At 41.4% G+C, this 15879-nt stretch overlaps 1 protein-coding gene across 1 annotated transcript in view; it reads right to left on the reverse strand.

Annotated features, from left to right (window-relative positions):
• Positions 1–15879, reverse strand: part of vav2 (vav 2 guanine nucleotide exchange factor) — a 125093-nt gene that overhangs the window by 87877 nt on the left and 21337 nt on the right. The window contains exon 2 of the mRNA XM_030769286.1: positions 1938–2054. Within this exon, the coding sequence (XP_030625146.1) occupies positions 1938–2054 (117 nt within the window). The remainder of the gene's footprint in view (positions 1–1937; positions 2055–15879) is intronic.

A 15879-nucleotide genomic window follows, 5' to 3' on the forward strand; every position in this document is an offset into this window, starting at 1 on the left:
CCCTTCTCCAGACTGAGTGAGGGTTTTAGGGTGAGTGGCACGGTTTTGAATGAGGTCAGGGAACTCCCAAGTGAGGGAACCTCAGACGCAGGTGGTTTAATAGACAAAATGCAAAGATCCGGGCACACAGTGGACAGGGGAAAATGAGACATGAGAGGAGCAACTGAACAACTCATTATTATTATACACATTTTTTTCAAATAATGAGTTATGTTACGGTTGATGCAGAGATTCTAGTCCAGTTTCTGAACAAAAGAATGTGAGTTTTATGGCAAAGCCTACATGAACGTGGGCTATCATTTCTTACTTCAAAATCCAAGGATTAGATTATGAGACTGTTGAAAAACAAGCTTATATAAGACGAGTTTGGAGATGAAGCATGACGAGAAGCAGAAATGTATCACTGCTGGCGGCAAAAATTCAGTAATGTGTGTTGCATTTATATATTCATAGATGATCAAGGACATAGGTTTGCCTTTTAGTTAGGAGAAAGGTAACGATTTAAATGTATGGCACATTAGTGTTGAGCTGCCCACTTCAATATATTATAATGTGATGCTTGCCCTTAATGGAAAATCAATGAAAAGACAAGCCCGTCACCTTTGAGTCGACGCAAACACAATTTACAAATTGACATGTGGAGGGTCTGTGTGATTGATTCTGACGGGCTCAGGATTTTAATATTGTTTTCCATGAGCTCATTGACTCTGACAAACCTTTCTCTGCATTATCCATTAAAGCCCTACTGACTGGCAAAGCCCTAATCCTTCTTTCTTTCTCTGCCCCTCCTCTTTCTCCAATACTTTCTTCTTTTTTTTTTTTTGACTTTTTCCTCCTTCACTTCTCATTCTCTTAACTTAGCAAACTCACAAGGCAAAAAAAAAAAAACGTCTAGATGTGTCCTTAGAGACATAGTCGATATAAAATTATTTTAACAGAAACTCGCAAAAGGTCAATTCCTCCTATACCACGCCCAATAAAATGTCCCGTGTTTCCTCCACGCACTCACCAAACTCACGGCTCCTTTCTGGCGCTCGTCAAAATACATGTTCGACACAGTACCTTTTTGTTCTGTTTTGCCCAGCACAAATCCTATGAAAATATAATCCTTTAAAACCATAAAACAAAATTTTTTTTTTTTAGGAAATGTCTTGTATAAGCATAAAAGTACAAACATGTTATGTCGCTCTGTTAATGGGACAAAACGAAGAAGGGGAACAATGAACCAGATGAGCATTGCCAGATTAGCGCAGTACCATCACTGTGGTTGTGATGTCAATAATGAAATGAATGGTATTGTGTGACTCATATACTGTCTTGCGCTGGACAGCAGCCAGTGTAAGTATTAAATACAGAGAGCTTTAAGGCACGGGCTTTAGAACAGAGTGATGAGCAATCACCTTGAATGACTTGGACTCCCCTACATCATATCACTGCATAATCTGCTATGTTCTCATGCTTACAGAGGACTGCTGAGGTGAGTTGCTCAGTCTCTCTAACACGCACACACACACACACACACACACACACACACACAAACTCCCCCACCCATATGCTGACACACATATGTACTGACACACGCAAACACACTGCTGACCCTAAAGTGTTAGACCAAATGCTCGTGTGAGTATTCGAATGCATAGGAGAGGACATCTGACTGAGAGAATAAATTCTCACTAATGCAGTCAGCCGCTGAGCGCTGAATTATAACAAGGGGGTGGGTGGAAAATTGAAGTGAAAGATGACGCTTTCCAACGTACAGCCCACGAGTAGATCAATCTACTTTTAAAGGATGAAACTAAGTCATCAAATGAAGATGGAATCGTTATAGCGAGAAAAAACAAAACAAAACAAAAAAACAAAACAAAACAAGCATCTCATTGGTCCACCAACAATATAAGCGTAACTTATGAATGAATGGAGCTGGTACCACTCACCTTTCCGAAGTCCCGCACATCAAATAGGTCAAAGGGATCAAACAGCTCACTGTTTCTCAGCCCAAATTTATCATGGCACACCTTGAGGAATGTCCGGATATTTTTCAGACACAGAAACTGGGGGAGAGAGAGAGAGAGAGAGAGAGAGAGAGAGACACATGAGATATTCATTCAAAAATCTCACACAGCTGTGCCCAAACATACCACTGAGGAAATGTCATGCTCTTAGATCTGTCTTTATGAGAGGACTGAACATTTGAGAACTCTTCAAATCATCACATCTGCAATCACGAAACACTGCCACTTAATAAGCAACACGAGCTTTCCGCTTTTTTTTTTGCTTTTTTTTTTTCTGACGATATTTCATTTCCTGGGACAGACTGACAGCCCCTCTCATTTCCCTCTTCCTGTATCAGTGATTGAACACACACCCGGATCTCACCCAGTGATTTGGTTCCCCAGGCTTATGCATATGAAGGGAGGTGTTGCCTGAGATAAAAACCAGCGTGGAGCTGATAGACCGCCTCTGGCATAATCTAACCAGAATAGTTCTGCCCTCCAGTCCACGGGCGTTGAGGAACAGATTGGCTCAGCAGCCGTTGCTGGTTTTTGTTCATTATCCTCCTCTCGTTTTGTGAGAAATTTCCCAGTCCTCTCCGCGCTCATGCCGACAGGAGTGAGACGCCGAATTGGTTTAAATTACACTTTTCTAAGCCGATTCATGCATAAATGAACTTTTTAATGAGCGTTCGTCTAACGTGTACTTTCGTGAAGCCATATGAATAATGACAAAACAATAACGAATGACTCCGTTGTCTATTTTTCATGACCAAATGTCAACAAATCAGCAGAGCTCATGTTTTATTCATGTCTGAGACGTACACTAATCTGATTATGAGCACAGAGAAAGAGAAAAAACAAACACTAAACTGTTAGTAATACTGGCGGTTGTGCATTGGTTGAGAAGTGGAGGCATGGCCATGGGTTTTTCCACTGAAGCCAACCTAATGAGTGAGGAAAAAGAGTCCTCATTCAGAGATCTAATAACCACACAACCATTACACATCAGTAATCACATCCCCAGTGTCAACAGACAGCTGCCAGCTGTAAACACACACACAATCAAATCAAATCTATTATGTTACAGCTGTTCAATAGTAACAGCAATCATACTAACACTACAACTACTACTACTAAATAATAATAATAATAACAACAACAATAATAACAATTATTATTATTATTATTGTTGTTGTTGTTGTTGTTGTTGTTGTTATTATTATTATTATTATTATAGGTATTTCATTTATTATTCAGTACCATTATAACCCCCAAAAATATCTGCTATACTGTAGACATCTCCAATAAGTGTCTGTAACAAACTGAAAACATTAAAAGAGGCTTCACGTGATATATTCCACAGTTAGAGATCAAAACAAATATGAAAAGTGACATTCTGTAAGACATAATGTATAAATAAGAGTAGCATTAGACACAATAACTGTCACTCTGAATTGACAGGTTGGTCTAGTGGCTGTCGTCTGTCAGCAGTTACAGCAAAGCAAGCCTTCGCATTAGGCAGATGTCTGGCACACTTCAGAGGAAATGGAATCATGCCTTCAGTAATGTTTAATATTAAGAGAGACTGTAAGAGTGCATCCCCAGAATGAACTCATGGGTAAACCTCATTTGAACCTACTTTTTGAGCACCGAGGAGACTTGTTTGGGAACAGACAGTACCGTCGGGCAAAAGCCCCAGCGAAGCCTTTCACTAATGCCAACAGCGCAGGCATTTCCTCCAGTACCACTTTGCCTTTTATAAACCCGGATCTTTTCTGAAGAGTGCCCAGAGTTCAGCCCACTCAGAGTCCACTGACCATGAAAACACACAGACTGGTGAGCCACTTCTGAGCATGTGTGTGAGTGTGGGTGTGCGTGTGTGAATTTTTCCATCCCAAGTTACAGCGTTTAAAAAGAAATGAATGAATGGACTACTCTGTCGTCTTGTTCACGCCTTACACAGGCCTGAGAGGATCGGCCCCAGTTTTTTTTTTTGTTTTTTTTTTTATATTCTCCATCGCAGGGCTGTAAATCATTCCAAAGCCACCAGTGTATGAGTAAAGTTGGAACACTAAAGGCTACGTTCTCTGGTCTTTTCTGTGTCTAAACTCCAGTGAAAGCTCCACGCTGAGTTCTTGGAAGAGGTACCGAACATCACCTGTGAATTCCACAGAAGCTGCAGCGTTGGCAAGCGCTCCGGCTTCTGACTTTTCGACAAAACCGAACAAAACGGGAGGGGAGGTGAGAGCAAAAGAAAAAGCGAGAGAGAGAGAGAGATGGTTGGAATAGCAGAGAAAGAAAAAAAAAAAAACATGTAACAAAGAGCTGTCACCCTCTGACAGTCTATCCCTGGGCACCTTAGTGATCACACAGAGAATAATGCATAACTTCTCTCCTGTGGAGATATCCCAAAGTCACAGGCACTGGCTTCCCTGCTGTTTTTAATAAGGAGTTTACAAATAAAATCCTTATGAATCTTCTATTAAACCAAGTGGCCGAAAATTAAAAAAATATGAAGGGGGGGGGGGGGGGATGGTTTGAAAGATACAGTGTTAGCTTTTTTTTTGTTTTTTTTTTTTCAGGGATGGGAAAGAGAATACAATGTCAGAGCCCTGGAGAAAGTTTGTTGTGTCTGGGAAGGATGACAATGGAGAGCGGGGACCCGGGGAAAGGGCGAGAAAGTCTCCTTAGGGGGTGCGAGGGACGGAGATCAATGCGCTGAGACCCAGTCGTCCAATGAGTCACTGAGAAAACACAAGAGTCAAAGAGACAAAACAGTCCATTTACAACAACAACAACAAAAAAAAAAAGTCAGTCAAAAAAAGCCAGGCCGACAGACAGTGAGTAAGTCAGAAAGCATTCGGTCTGAACTGCAGTCAGATTGGCATCAGAGACTTGTACTGTAACTCAGGAATCAATCATGACACACCTACTGAGAGACAGGAAGAAAGATAATGCAGATGCTCATGTGTGCCAACTCATCCCCCCAAAATCAAAACAAACTGCTCTGTCTCTGACAGATGGCGCAGAACAAAGCGCACAGAGAGAGAGGAAGGGGGTGGCAGTGCAGCATCCAGGTGTGGGGGAACTGGGAGTTTAGAAATAAAAAAACAAACAAACAAACAAAAAAAAAACCCAAACCAAAACAAAAAATCTAGGCGCTAGAGAAAAAGTCAGCACCTGGCAGTGTTCTTCTGACAGCCTCACTCTAGGGGCGAGGGGGCGGGGGGGGCGGGGTTGGTATGGTGAGGGCACCACCCGCTGAGACCTACATGGCAGTGGCGTTTTGTCAGTGCTCCGTTTCTCTGATCCCCTCATTCTCTTCCTTTCCTCCCCCTCCTCCTCCTTCACCTCCACCACCTCCTCAGCTTTAGAGGAGCTGTCCCTAAGGACTTTCCCAAATCTGGGGATGGGTCGGGGCGCAGGGGGATTAGATCCAGGTTAGACACACTGACAAACCTTCAAGCTCCCAGGTGCTGCTAAGTGCCTTTGACTGCTGCTCTGCTGATTAGCCTAAAACTCCTCCAAGATTTCCGGGTCGCACAGATGTTAACTCCAGAGGAAAAAAAAAATCCCCTCTCGGACTAATTGGGGAGGCAGACACAAAATGAATAATGTATGCTGGCATGGCATGAAAATGTTAATCTGATAGCATTATCCAAACTCCCAAAAGAAGCAGAGAAACTCCTCCATGTTATTATTGAATCAAACGCAGAGCGCGCTATAGGACGGCCATCTGGTTTAAAATCAAATCAGGCCTAAAATAAACACAAAGAATTCGATTTGAAGTATAGCTGAGTAGACGGCGCAATAAAGACCTTAATGGTGTTTACAATCTTACATTAAAAAAAAAAAAAAACGTTAAGAGTAAATCTTGTAAAAGCTCTGAAAGGAATGAGTGAGATAAGAAGGCTTTCAGGGTGGTTAAGTATTTTCTATTGAGCAGAGCCATTCTCTCTTTACCTAAACTCCTTGCGTTGTTAAATAAGCACGTATAGACAAAGTGGCCCACGGGCAGCTCAGAGATAAGAGCAAGTATTGCAAGAACAAGGTATGTGCTGGAAAAAAAAAGGCTCAGGGTCACCCATTCCTAAAGATATTCCTGGCAGTCAAGCCTCTGAAAAACCAACAACCAGTCCACACAAATCCACTGAAAGGCAGCTTTTGAAGAGACAGAGAAGGCTTTTGTAGGAAAAAAACAAAAACAAAAAAAAAACAAAACAGGCAGAACGCACAGCAATAGAAATGTCTCAGAGGTACTCTGCCCATTGAACCAGAAGAATCTTCAGCTGGGAACAAAGAATGGTCTCTCCAGGATAATGGAAAGAGGCAAATCCTTTACATTCAGGGTATTTCACTCAGTGACGGTCCAAAGCGACATAACCTGGCCAGATAAAGCAAGCTTCTGGTGGCAGAGTATCAGACAGATCTCTGTCTGATGTTGAGCACGGCTACCGTAGCCAGTGCTTACAAACAGCTTTTGGTCTTTAACAGGGCCGGATGGTGTGTAAATACAATATTAAACGGGAAAAGAGGAGTGTCAGGGGATATCAAATGCAGAGAGAGAGAGAGAGAGAGAGAACAAGAGAGAGTGAGAGAAAGAAAAAAAAAACAAACAAAAGGAAGCTGAAAGCTTTCATTATCACCTCAATTCTATCTGACCTAACTTCCCATTTCCGCCGACCTCCTGTCCCACTCTGCCGCTTAATTCTCAGGTCATAAATCATAGTGTTTCCTATGGGGTCTCAAGCAGTTAAAAATGCATGTGTACCACGGTAAAGAGCAGTTTCCTATATTTTCTGCTACATTTTCTGACGCGCAGGGCCCACCCTGCTGTTAACAGGCCTGCATCCAACACCACTGGCCATTCTCAAGGAAAGCAACGCACGCAAATCGAACTCGCTCAACAGAAAAGACTTGCTCTGTCGCACGGGTCATGTTCCGAGATCTCCGCCATTAATAGCAAGTTGCCCCGTGCAAGAGCCGTGGAACCGTATCTTTTTCACAGATGGCTTGTTCCACGGCTCTTTCCAACTCTTGCCTTCTCTATGCTTCATTTGGAGCGTAAAAGTCTTGCAGAATACCTGAGATTAGGCACTGAGGAATGCTTTCCAGCCAAGAAGCAACTGATGCGCTGGAAACTTAAACTATGAAGACATAATCTGATACTGAGGAAGTGAAGTTAACTTTTCTTTATGGGGAGAATACCACAGCACTGTTGGTGTGTTTGACTGTAGATCATGCAGAGGTAAAGTTATAGAAAGGCTCTACAGACTGCGGAGAAAGGCGTTTGAGTAATGGTCGGTGAGAAGCGACAGGCAAACACATCAGCTCCGGGCCTGATAAATGTGGGGAGAGGAACGGCAGAGAATCAGAGACTACACCGGATCAATGAGCAGGTTATTTATGACGCTACACTGGGGAGCAGAGAACTGCATCTATCTTTTTGCAGCTAGTCTCCTGCCCCGGCCATTTCTCACAGGAAAGATTTAGATTCCGCTTTAGATTCTCCCTTTCCTCTCTGCATTGGGAAAACCAACACCATAAACTGCCACGAGCCTGCGCACGTTTAAAGAATCAAAAAGAAATTATTATTGCACGTGTTTTAAAACAGACTCACACTTCGCAAACGCTGAAAGAACAGTTGATCGTTTTTGTGTATTCCCGCATGTGGAAGCTCACTGTTTGACATGCAGTCTGAGATGTAAGACACATCTCTACCAGACATAATTCAATAAAACAACCGGACACTTTTATAATGATATAATAGATCAATAAGCTACTTCTAAGGACAGTATGATGAAGAAGGAGAGACTGCCTGAATTTATATCAACATGAATTTTATGCTGCGTGACTTGGCAAGACCTGGTGTTGGTTTTAAACAATAAATATATAAAAAACGGAAACCAAAATCTATTGGGTCGTCAGTATCTATTTACTTCATTTACTACTTGAGATTCAGTGACTGGGAGCTAAGCTCAGTGTTAAATTCAGTTGCTTTTTGTTGTCATGCAAACCTATTCAACACCTCTGAGTGGGAGTCAGAAGATCATTTGACACAGCTTATGTCTTGAGACAAGCCTGGTGCCTGGGTGAAAGTGACTGCAGCTGTTTGCTCTCCGCTGTACTCCATGACTACCTAAGAGATAGCTAATGTCATTAAAATGGAAAACAGCCTGTTAATTACTCATCTGACTCAGGGGACTGCATGGCATCATTTAAATAATCATCTTCACAGACTGGCAAAATAAATTATTCAGTCATCTCAGATAATGTCTACACTGTCTAAGAACCTTTACATGCCATTTGCAAATGAACACTGCAGAATGGTATTTGATGACACAATAAAGCTTTTCTATGCATGTGAATACTTGCTAAAAGATTTTAACTTGGCTGTCACATACACGCAGCATTAGTCAATCTTAGATATTGTGTTCACGACAGAAGTGCAAGAATGAGGGAGTTAACTGCACAAATCATGCCACCAGGCTTCTGTTAACCCGTCCACTTAAAGAGGTTTTGTGACCTCGTTTGAAATTCTCACATCGTGAGGCTGTCAAGCAGTCTCAAAAATTACATTTCATTAAACTGGGCAAGTGTGAAATGTTGTCAGAATTGATCTGTTAAATGAATTTAATGTTGAATTTCACAACTTTGAAAACTGGGTCTCCTTATCGCAACTCCATTTAGCAGTGGGCCCAAGACACTGTGTGGGTGGACTGTTTTAGCAGTCTTGGTATATAAGAAAATCTGTTGATTAACTTTCCTTTACTGAGTCAAACCCTATTCACCCAGCAAAGTTTGAAACTATACAAAACTGCTCCAAATAACCCCCAAGGTTTTATTCTGGCAGACAAACTTAATTTAAAAACTGCTAATTGGTATCTTAATTTAATTTACACTTCAGCATAAAGGTCAAATTAAAAAGGTCAAATTGTCTGGTAAAGCATCTCGTTGTGTTACATCTAATGGAATAAGACTCTTAGGCTTTTCTCCCTCTCATCTGAAAGCCTGAAGCCTTGTCTGACAGAGCTGCGTACTTCCTGTTTACAACTTCAGCAGTGGGTTTTTTGGCAGCATCTCTCAGAATTAATGACTGCAGATAATAACAGCTGGAACAGGAGAGAGGGCACAACGGCTTTTGACTCCTCGCTATTTTTTTTTTTTTTTTAGACTTCTCTTGACAGAATGGGCTTATCCTCCCTCTGTGTTGACAGCAATAAATAATTCTCTATACCTGATTGTGTACACCCTAGTCACCCCCGCCCCCTCCCTTTCCCAATGTCTGCTCCAACACTCTAAATAAATGAACTGACTTTTTTTGTTTTTTGGGTTTTTTTTTTTAAATCTCTGGAATCCTCTTGTTATATCAAAGGAGCCAGGCACTCTGTAACAATAGCACACTTACCAAAGGAGAGACAAAGGGCTCTCCTCTTTTATAGGTGGCAAATGAAGAGCATGGGTTTTGTCTGGCAGATATGCTGCTGAACATGAGCTGGTGGGATCAAAAAGGAGCCCCACCCCTCCAGCCCCCCGCCCCCCCCCCCCCCCCCCCCCCCCATCCCTCCCACCCCTTCACCCCCACCCACGAACCCAGTAGCATGGAAGAGCACAGGAGATCGGCAGCATCACAGTCCAAATTCAGCTCCAGCGCCCTGGTACATTCTGACTTTCATCAGCACCCCCTGCCACGTTTCCAAAGTCTTCTGAATGAAAGTGTGGAAAGATCACACCCGCAGATATACATGCAGGAGAGCCTGAGGCAGATGAGAGAATAAGGATCTTTTTTGACCTGATCACACATTGGCTTAATTAAGGAAAGTAAATCAGTTCTCATCTGAGAATATCTGCTTTAATCCAAGGCGTGTACTATGGTGGTGTTTGATAAGGCTAAAAAGTGGTATCGTGTGCATGTTCTCTGGAGATGTGTTAAATTGAAGAACACATGCTGGGTTTAGCTGACTACAGCTCTCAAAGAAAAAGTGACAGAGATCCAAATGTGGCATTTACCACATCGAAGTGCTGGAACTGAAGAAGCAGGCCAGAGGCCAGAAACTCACAAGAATTTCTGTTCTGGAAAAAAAAAAAAAAAAAGTTTGAAAGTTCACAAGTCTTTGAGTCAAGCTTAACACAAAATGATCACGTGTGTGAGTGCAGAAAACTGTCTGTTTGCTGACCAATTAGTGTGGAAGGAGCATTCAGTTGAACAGTCAGCATATTGTGTGCTTGAGAGGAGTTCTGAAACTAAACTCACATGAGTTGTGTATATTATGGGTTGTACCAGCCAGCAGATTTTGTGTTCCTGCTTTAGTTAAAACTCAGCTGGGCACTGCCTCCAGCACCTCATCGTGTCTTTTACCACAGAATGAAAGAGAGACAGACAGACAGACAGACAGAGAGAGAGAGAGAGAGAGACAGAGAGAGACAGAGAGACAGAGAGAGAGAGCTGCCACTCTGGATTTAGCCTAGTTTCCAACGTGCCCATTAATTTGAAAGCAGATGGGGGGAAAAAAAAGAAAAAAAAAAACATGTTTCGCCGAAGCCACTAAATAACTCAGCACAGTGAGCCTTATGGGTAGGAATGAGGTTTCAGGGGGTGGGGGGGGGGGGTTGAAACATGGCCTAAGCTGTTAGGGATATTAGTTGTGTTAATATGGCCAACAGCTTAAATGATTTCATAATTTACGAGTTGAAGAACCGACGAATTGTTATTGGATTGTTGGGGTAATGTCCTAGCGTAGTAAAGTTGATTACAGTCCTGGATATCTATCTGGATTTTCACTCTCTGCCCCCCTCAGCTAGACCCTGTCAAACCCACTCTACCATCCCCCCAAAAGCTCTGCTTTATAATCAGAGCAATGCAGAGGGGATTTAGGGTGTGTTTGTATATGTGTTCCGCAGGCAGATGAAAGTAGAGGGAGGTGGGTAAAAATGGCCACTAACAGCTTAGCCATATATAAGACCCCAATTTCTGTGTACTTTGCAAACAGCTGACGTTACAATAAGTTTCTATATTGCTCTCATATAGAAACATTACTTTCCAGGTAAACTGGTTTTTCGAGATAAAGCTTGTGTGTTTGTTTTGCTCCTGTCTGAAGCTGTCAAGAGATATACCTGAGGAATTTGCACCCATAAGCAAAAACTGTCAGGGTTAAAGACGTAAAACTTCATAAGAAAAAAAAAAAAAAAAACATATGTTTTTACAGGCATTTACATTGGCTTTTTAAAGTATGAATACTAGATCCTGCTATTCATATAAATGACAATATAACACACAGTGATATGTGACTTTCTGAAGACCTGTCATTTCTTAAATGAACATACCATATCCACAGATCTTTGAAACTTTGGGATCTGAGAAATGGGTCTTCAGGAAGGAGGAACAGATAGGGAGGATAGATAGGCCCTGAGAGAATTTTGGAGAAATCACCAGTACCTCGCTGAAACTGGCCCAGACAAGCCAAAGGAACTCCCCTCTTCCAAACCACAGGGTGACATCACCACTCTAAAGTCTGGGACAAGAGCCATTACAGCTGAAGTCAAACATCTCTCCAAAACAACAAATCTTCTATCTGGTAAAGTACGGGCACGTTACAGCAATTTGCCAAGAATTCTTCTTTTTTGCCTGAATCAGATTTCCATCATTGTTTACCATGGTTAAGTGACAGAGAGACAGAGAGACAAAACTTTGCCATATCAGGCAGAAATCTTTCTTGAGTATCAGAGAAGCGATATAAGAAAATGATCTCAGTAAACTGAAACCTACTAAAAGTTCCAGGAGAATCATTCCTATCAGAATATTGCATCCAGAAAACCATCTCATCCGACAATCTATTCTTCCAGTGTGATCTATTCTTCCAGTGTGTTTCTCTGTATGAAAGACTACTATGAAGTTTACTCTGCTGTATCAGGAGGCCTTCAATTTACAGGGGAAATATCTTGTTTTCTGTCTCATAGCACAGAAGATGAAAAAGAAAAAGAAACAGAGATTGGGTCTCGCATGCTGGCTAATCCTTTGCAGTGAACTCTCTGACATTAGGGAGAGTGCAAAATATCCAGCCAAAGTAATGACAGCAGAGAGAATGTGATGTGTGTGTGTGTGTATATATATATATATATATATATATATATATATACACACGTGTGTGTGTGTGTGTGTATACTGTATATACATACAGTCTCCTTGGAGGCTACACGTATGTAAATGCTGACCCATTTACGTGAGGGGATCTCCATTAGACTCTTTGTATTTCATCTGTGTAAAGAAAGTGACCTCCACCCACTATTAATGGGATTTTTATTAACCATCCATAGGGAAATTAAAAACCAATGCCTGACACAGTTCTAGCATTTTTTTTGCAGTCAGCATGCACAAAAGTGAGATTGCAGCTTTTTAAGACACTAAGCGTCTCAGTGAGGCTTTATTATTTCGAACAGTTTTTGCCTTTTCCCGATAATTCCAGATAGCAGTTAGTCACAGGACAGATGGGCACAGATTATTGTGTTTGTTTACCGGAGCCCTGTGTTTAAAGTAAGAACGAGCTAATGTGATTTTTGAATGTAATATCATCTTTAGGGGGAAAATAATATCCTTGCTTCCTGTGCTGACACAGGGATGAAAAGAATAAAGAAAAAAAAATCGAGCAGGCGAGAAGCACATGGACATATCTACTTGACCTGCATTCATTACAGTTTGTGCGCGCCCTGCCAGCAATATCCGTGCTTGCATTGTCAGAGTTATAAAAAAAAAAAAAATGTCCTTGGATATGAAAAGCCCACATACATGAGATTCTAAGACCCCAAGACATCTACATTATAGATGTTTCGTATTTTCTGATGACTCATCTCATACAAAATGAATCATGGGCAGACAGTGCACCGAACAATAAGAAAACAAAACGTAAGCCCATTGCACCATAGCCTTTGTGTGAATGCCTCAATAACTTCCCTCTTATCTCCAGACAGTTATGGAAGAGATGCATGGGCCCACCTTTTTCATATATATATATATATATATATATATATATATATATATATATATATATATATATATTTTTTTTTTTAAATTCCCTTATCTTCACAGCAATGAGATGAAATAGAAAAAAAAAATCTCTCTTCCTGTTCAGAGCAAAGTGGAATTTCCATATTTCTCTCTGCTCTTGACAGCTGGAGAGGAGAGATCACACTAGAGACAAATAGCCCATTTAGTACTATCAAAGAAGCCATCTTGCTGACTCACAGAAATGTTTGTAGGAAAATAAGCTCAGATGAAAAAAAAAAAATCGTCATTTGAGCAGCTCCATCCACTCAGAGCCAAACACAGAAAACTCCAGACCGTGGAGTATGAAAAAGTGAAAAAAAAACCCCAAAAAACCCCACATGCTGTGTTATTACTAAATTACAATATTAAACTTTGTGAGGTTAGATAAACAGAGACCACCCCAAGGTATTTCACCCCTCATATATTCACACGAACAGAGAAATGAATTCCTTCCACCTGATGTATGATTTATGACTGAACATGCTGCAATTCTGAGGGGCAGGAATGGCAGTACGCTGGTATGATAATGTCATTAAACGTACTGGGCTACCATTAAGTCGACTCTCTATGAGAGTCATAAGAGATAAGCATAATGTCACCCATCATTCATTTCTGAGGAACTGGGAAAATGGACTTGAGCACGTCAGCATGTCCTCGCCATTAAAAAAGAGGGCACCCAATAAGAATCCAATTATTTCCTTTGGAAAGAGTGAGAGAGTGGGAGTTCATAAATATATGACAATATGAAAGATTGCAACGCAATTACTCCAGTTCTGTTCTATTGGGCTCCTCAGGTCAAACAGGACACAAGAAAATGAGAAAATCATTTGTTTCATACATGCCTATGCATTATACACACACTGCCACACACGTACAGGCACACGTACACGCACACGCACACGCACAAGCATGCATATATATCACACAAACACACACATGCATATATATCATGTACGCGTACGCTCACATGCACGCACACACACACACACACACACACACACACACACACACACACACACACACATTACAAAGCTGCAAAGCTTGAAAACAAGTAGTTACGTAAGTATGTAAGTGATGCCTTTAGAAGATATCACTGTGAAACTGGAACTTGTCCTCAAAATTAATCTTAGAGAAAACGTTGCTAATTAGCAGTTGGGTGAGACAGAGACAATACAATACATAATTTAGACGATGATTATGTAAGGAAGCATACTAATGACCATAATAACATAAGCAGGCAATTACAGCAGACAGCGAGACAGGTGAAAACTTTTCTTTCTCTCTCCTTCTCCCTCTATTCAGTCTGTCTGTTTATCTCATGTAATCATCTTAACACCAACCCGAAGATAACGCACACAGACACCCTACTGTTCCACAGCAAATTAACCATACAAATAGTCCTCTAATCATGACCAGTGTGGGGAGACTTGTGTCATTAAAAATCATTTCCCTCTTCATATTCATACTCCCCATGAAGTAGAGGTGAAGATAATTGATGCTCTAGTCTGTTTTGTTAGAGATTTTGGCTCCCTGGCATGCTTCATTTAACAACCAATAACAGATTGTTAAGCTCCTATTATAGCTGTTAATTAAGAACTTTTTTTTTTATTTGGTTTAATTGTTATTCGTGTTGCATACATAAACGAGAAGAAGGTAAACAATAGGGGTTCATTGTTTACACTCATCATGATCGTTCATGTTTCAGTACGGTGTTCTAAGGGGGAATTGGGGGAGAAAGCAGAAAGCCAAAGCAAGCATGACTAACAGACAACAGCGAGTATGAAAACACAGTGCTGTGCTGAGAATGAGAATCGGCATTCTCCGGTAATGAAATTCCCACTCGCGTTCCCAAAGCAGACTATTCAATTAGCTCTTTAAAATCACGTATTCTAAACGTCTTGCACATTGCATAGCTTATGCCTTCTCATTAGGAAGCGTTTTGAACTAGAAGTCTATGTTTGCTGTGCTCAGGGCACCTGGGGGGAAAAAAAGAGTGTTTACATGGGGCATCACTTAGGTCTCGGATATCTACACTACCACTCGCTATCTGTGCTGAACTGAATGTGAAATGAGGGAAAAAGTCACAGGGAGAGACTATGGAGGGAGAGGATAGAGGGAGGAGAGGAGAAGGAGATATGGGGCCTGGGAAGGGTAGAAAGATGGGAAGTGAGGACAGAGAGAGAGAGAGAGAGGGAGAGAGAATGCAAAAAAAGCAAAGCTGACACGGATATGAGAGAGTGGGATGAAAAGAGGTGAGTGAGAGCTAATGATGAAGTTTGTCCTGTTTGACATGGGATGGATCACATCCATTTCCAGTTCGTCACTCTGCTCAGCCATGCACCGCTCACACTAACGGCCTGTCTCACACATACTCCAACCCAAAACACTGAATGTGGAGTGAGTGAGAGAGAGAGAGAGAGAGAGAGAGAGAGAGAGAGAGAGAGGGTGATGGTGTGTGTGTGTGTGTGTGTGTGTGTGAGAGAGAGAGAGAGAGAGAGAGAAAGGCAGCTGATTATTAAAATATTAACAAGGTTCCCTTAACTTAAGAAGGAAAGTCAACCAAAGGCAGCATACATTTGGAATACTTTAAAACTTAGAGGTTTTAATCTTTAATTAGGGAACTTCTGATGCAAGTGGTAGATGTAGGTCAAAATGAAATTCCGATTTTTCTATTAATTTAACAGTCTCCAAGAAAAGTATATGTGAGGGTAAGTAGCCTGTACAGTGCAGAGAATCCAGTGGGGTGTGAAAACACTGACTAAGCAAGGCATAGTATGAATTACTGGGCAACTTTTGAGTGACAGTATACTTAAGATTAACAACCTGAGAACAATCAAATGC

Source organism: Chanos chanos, chromosome 3 (genome assembly GCF_902362185.1).
Source record: "Chanos chanos chromosome 3, fChaCha1.1, whole genome shotgun sequence".
NCBI lineage: Eukaryota > Metazoa > Chordata > Actinopteri > Gonorynchiformes > Chanidae > Chanos > Chanos chanos.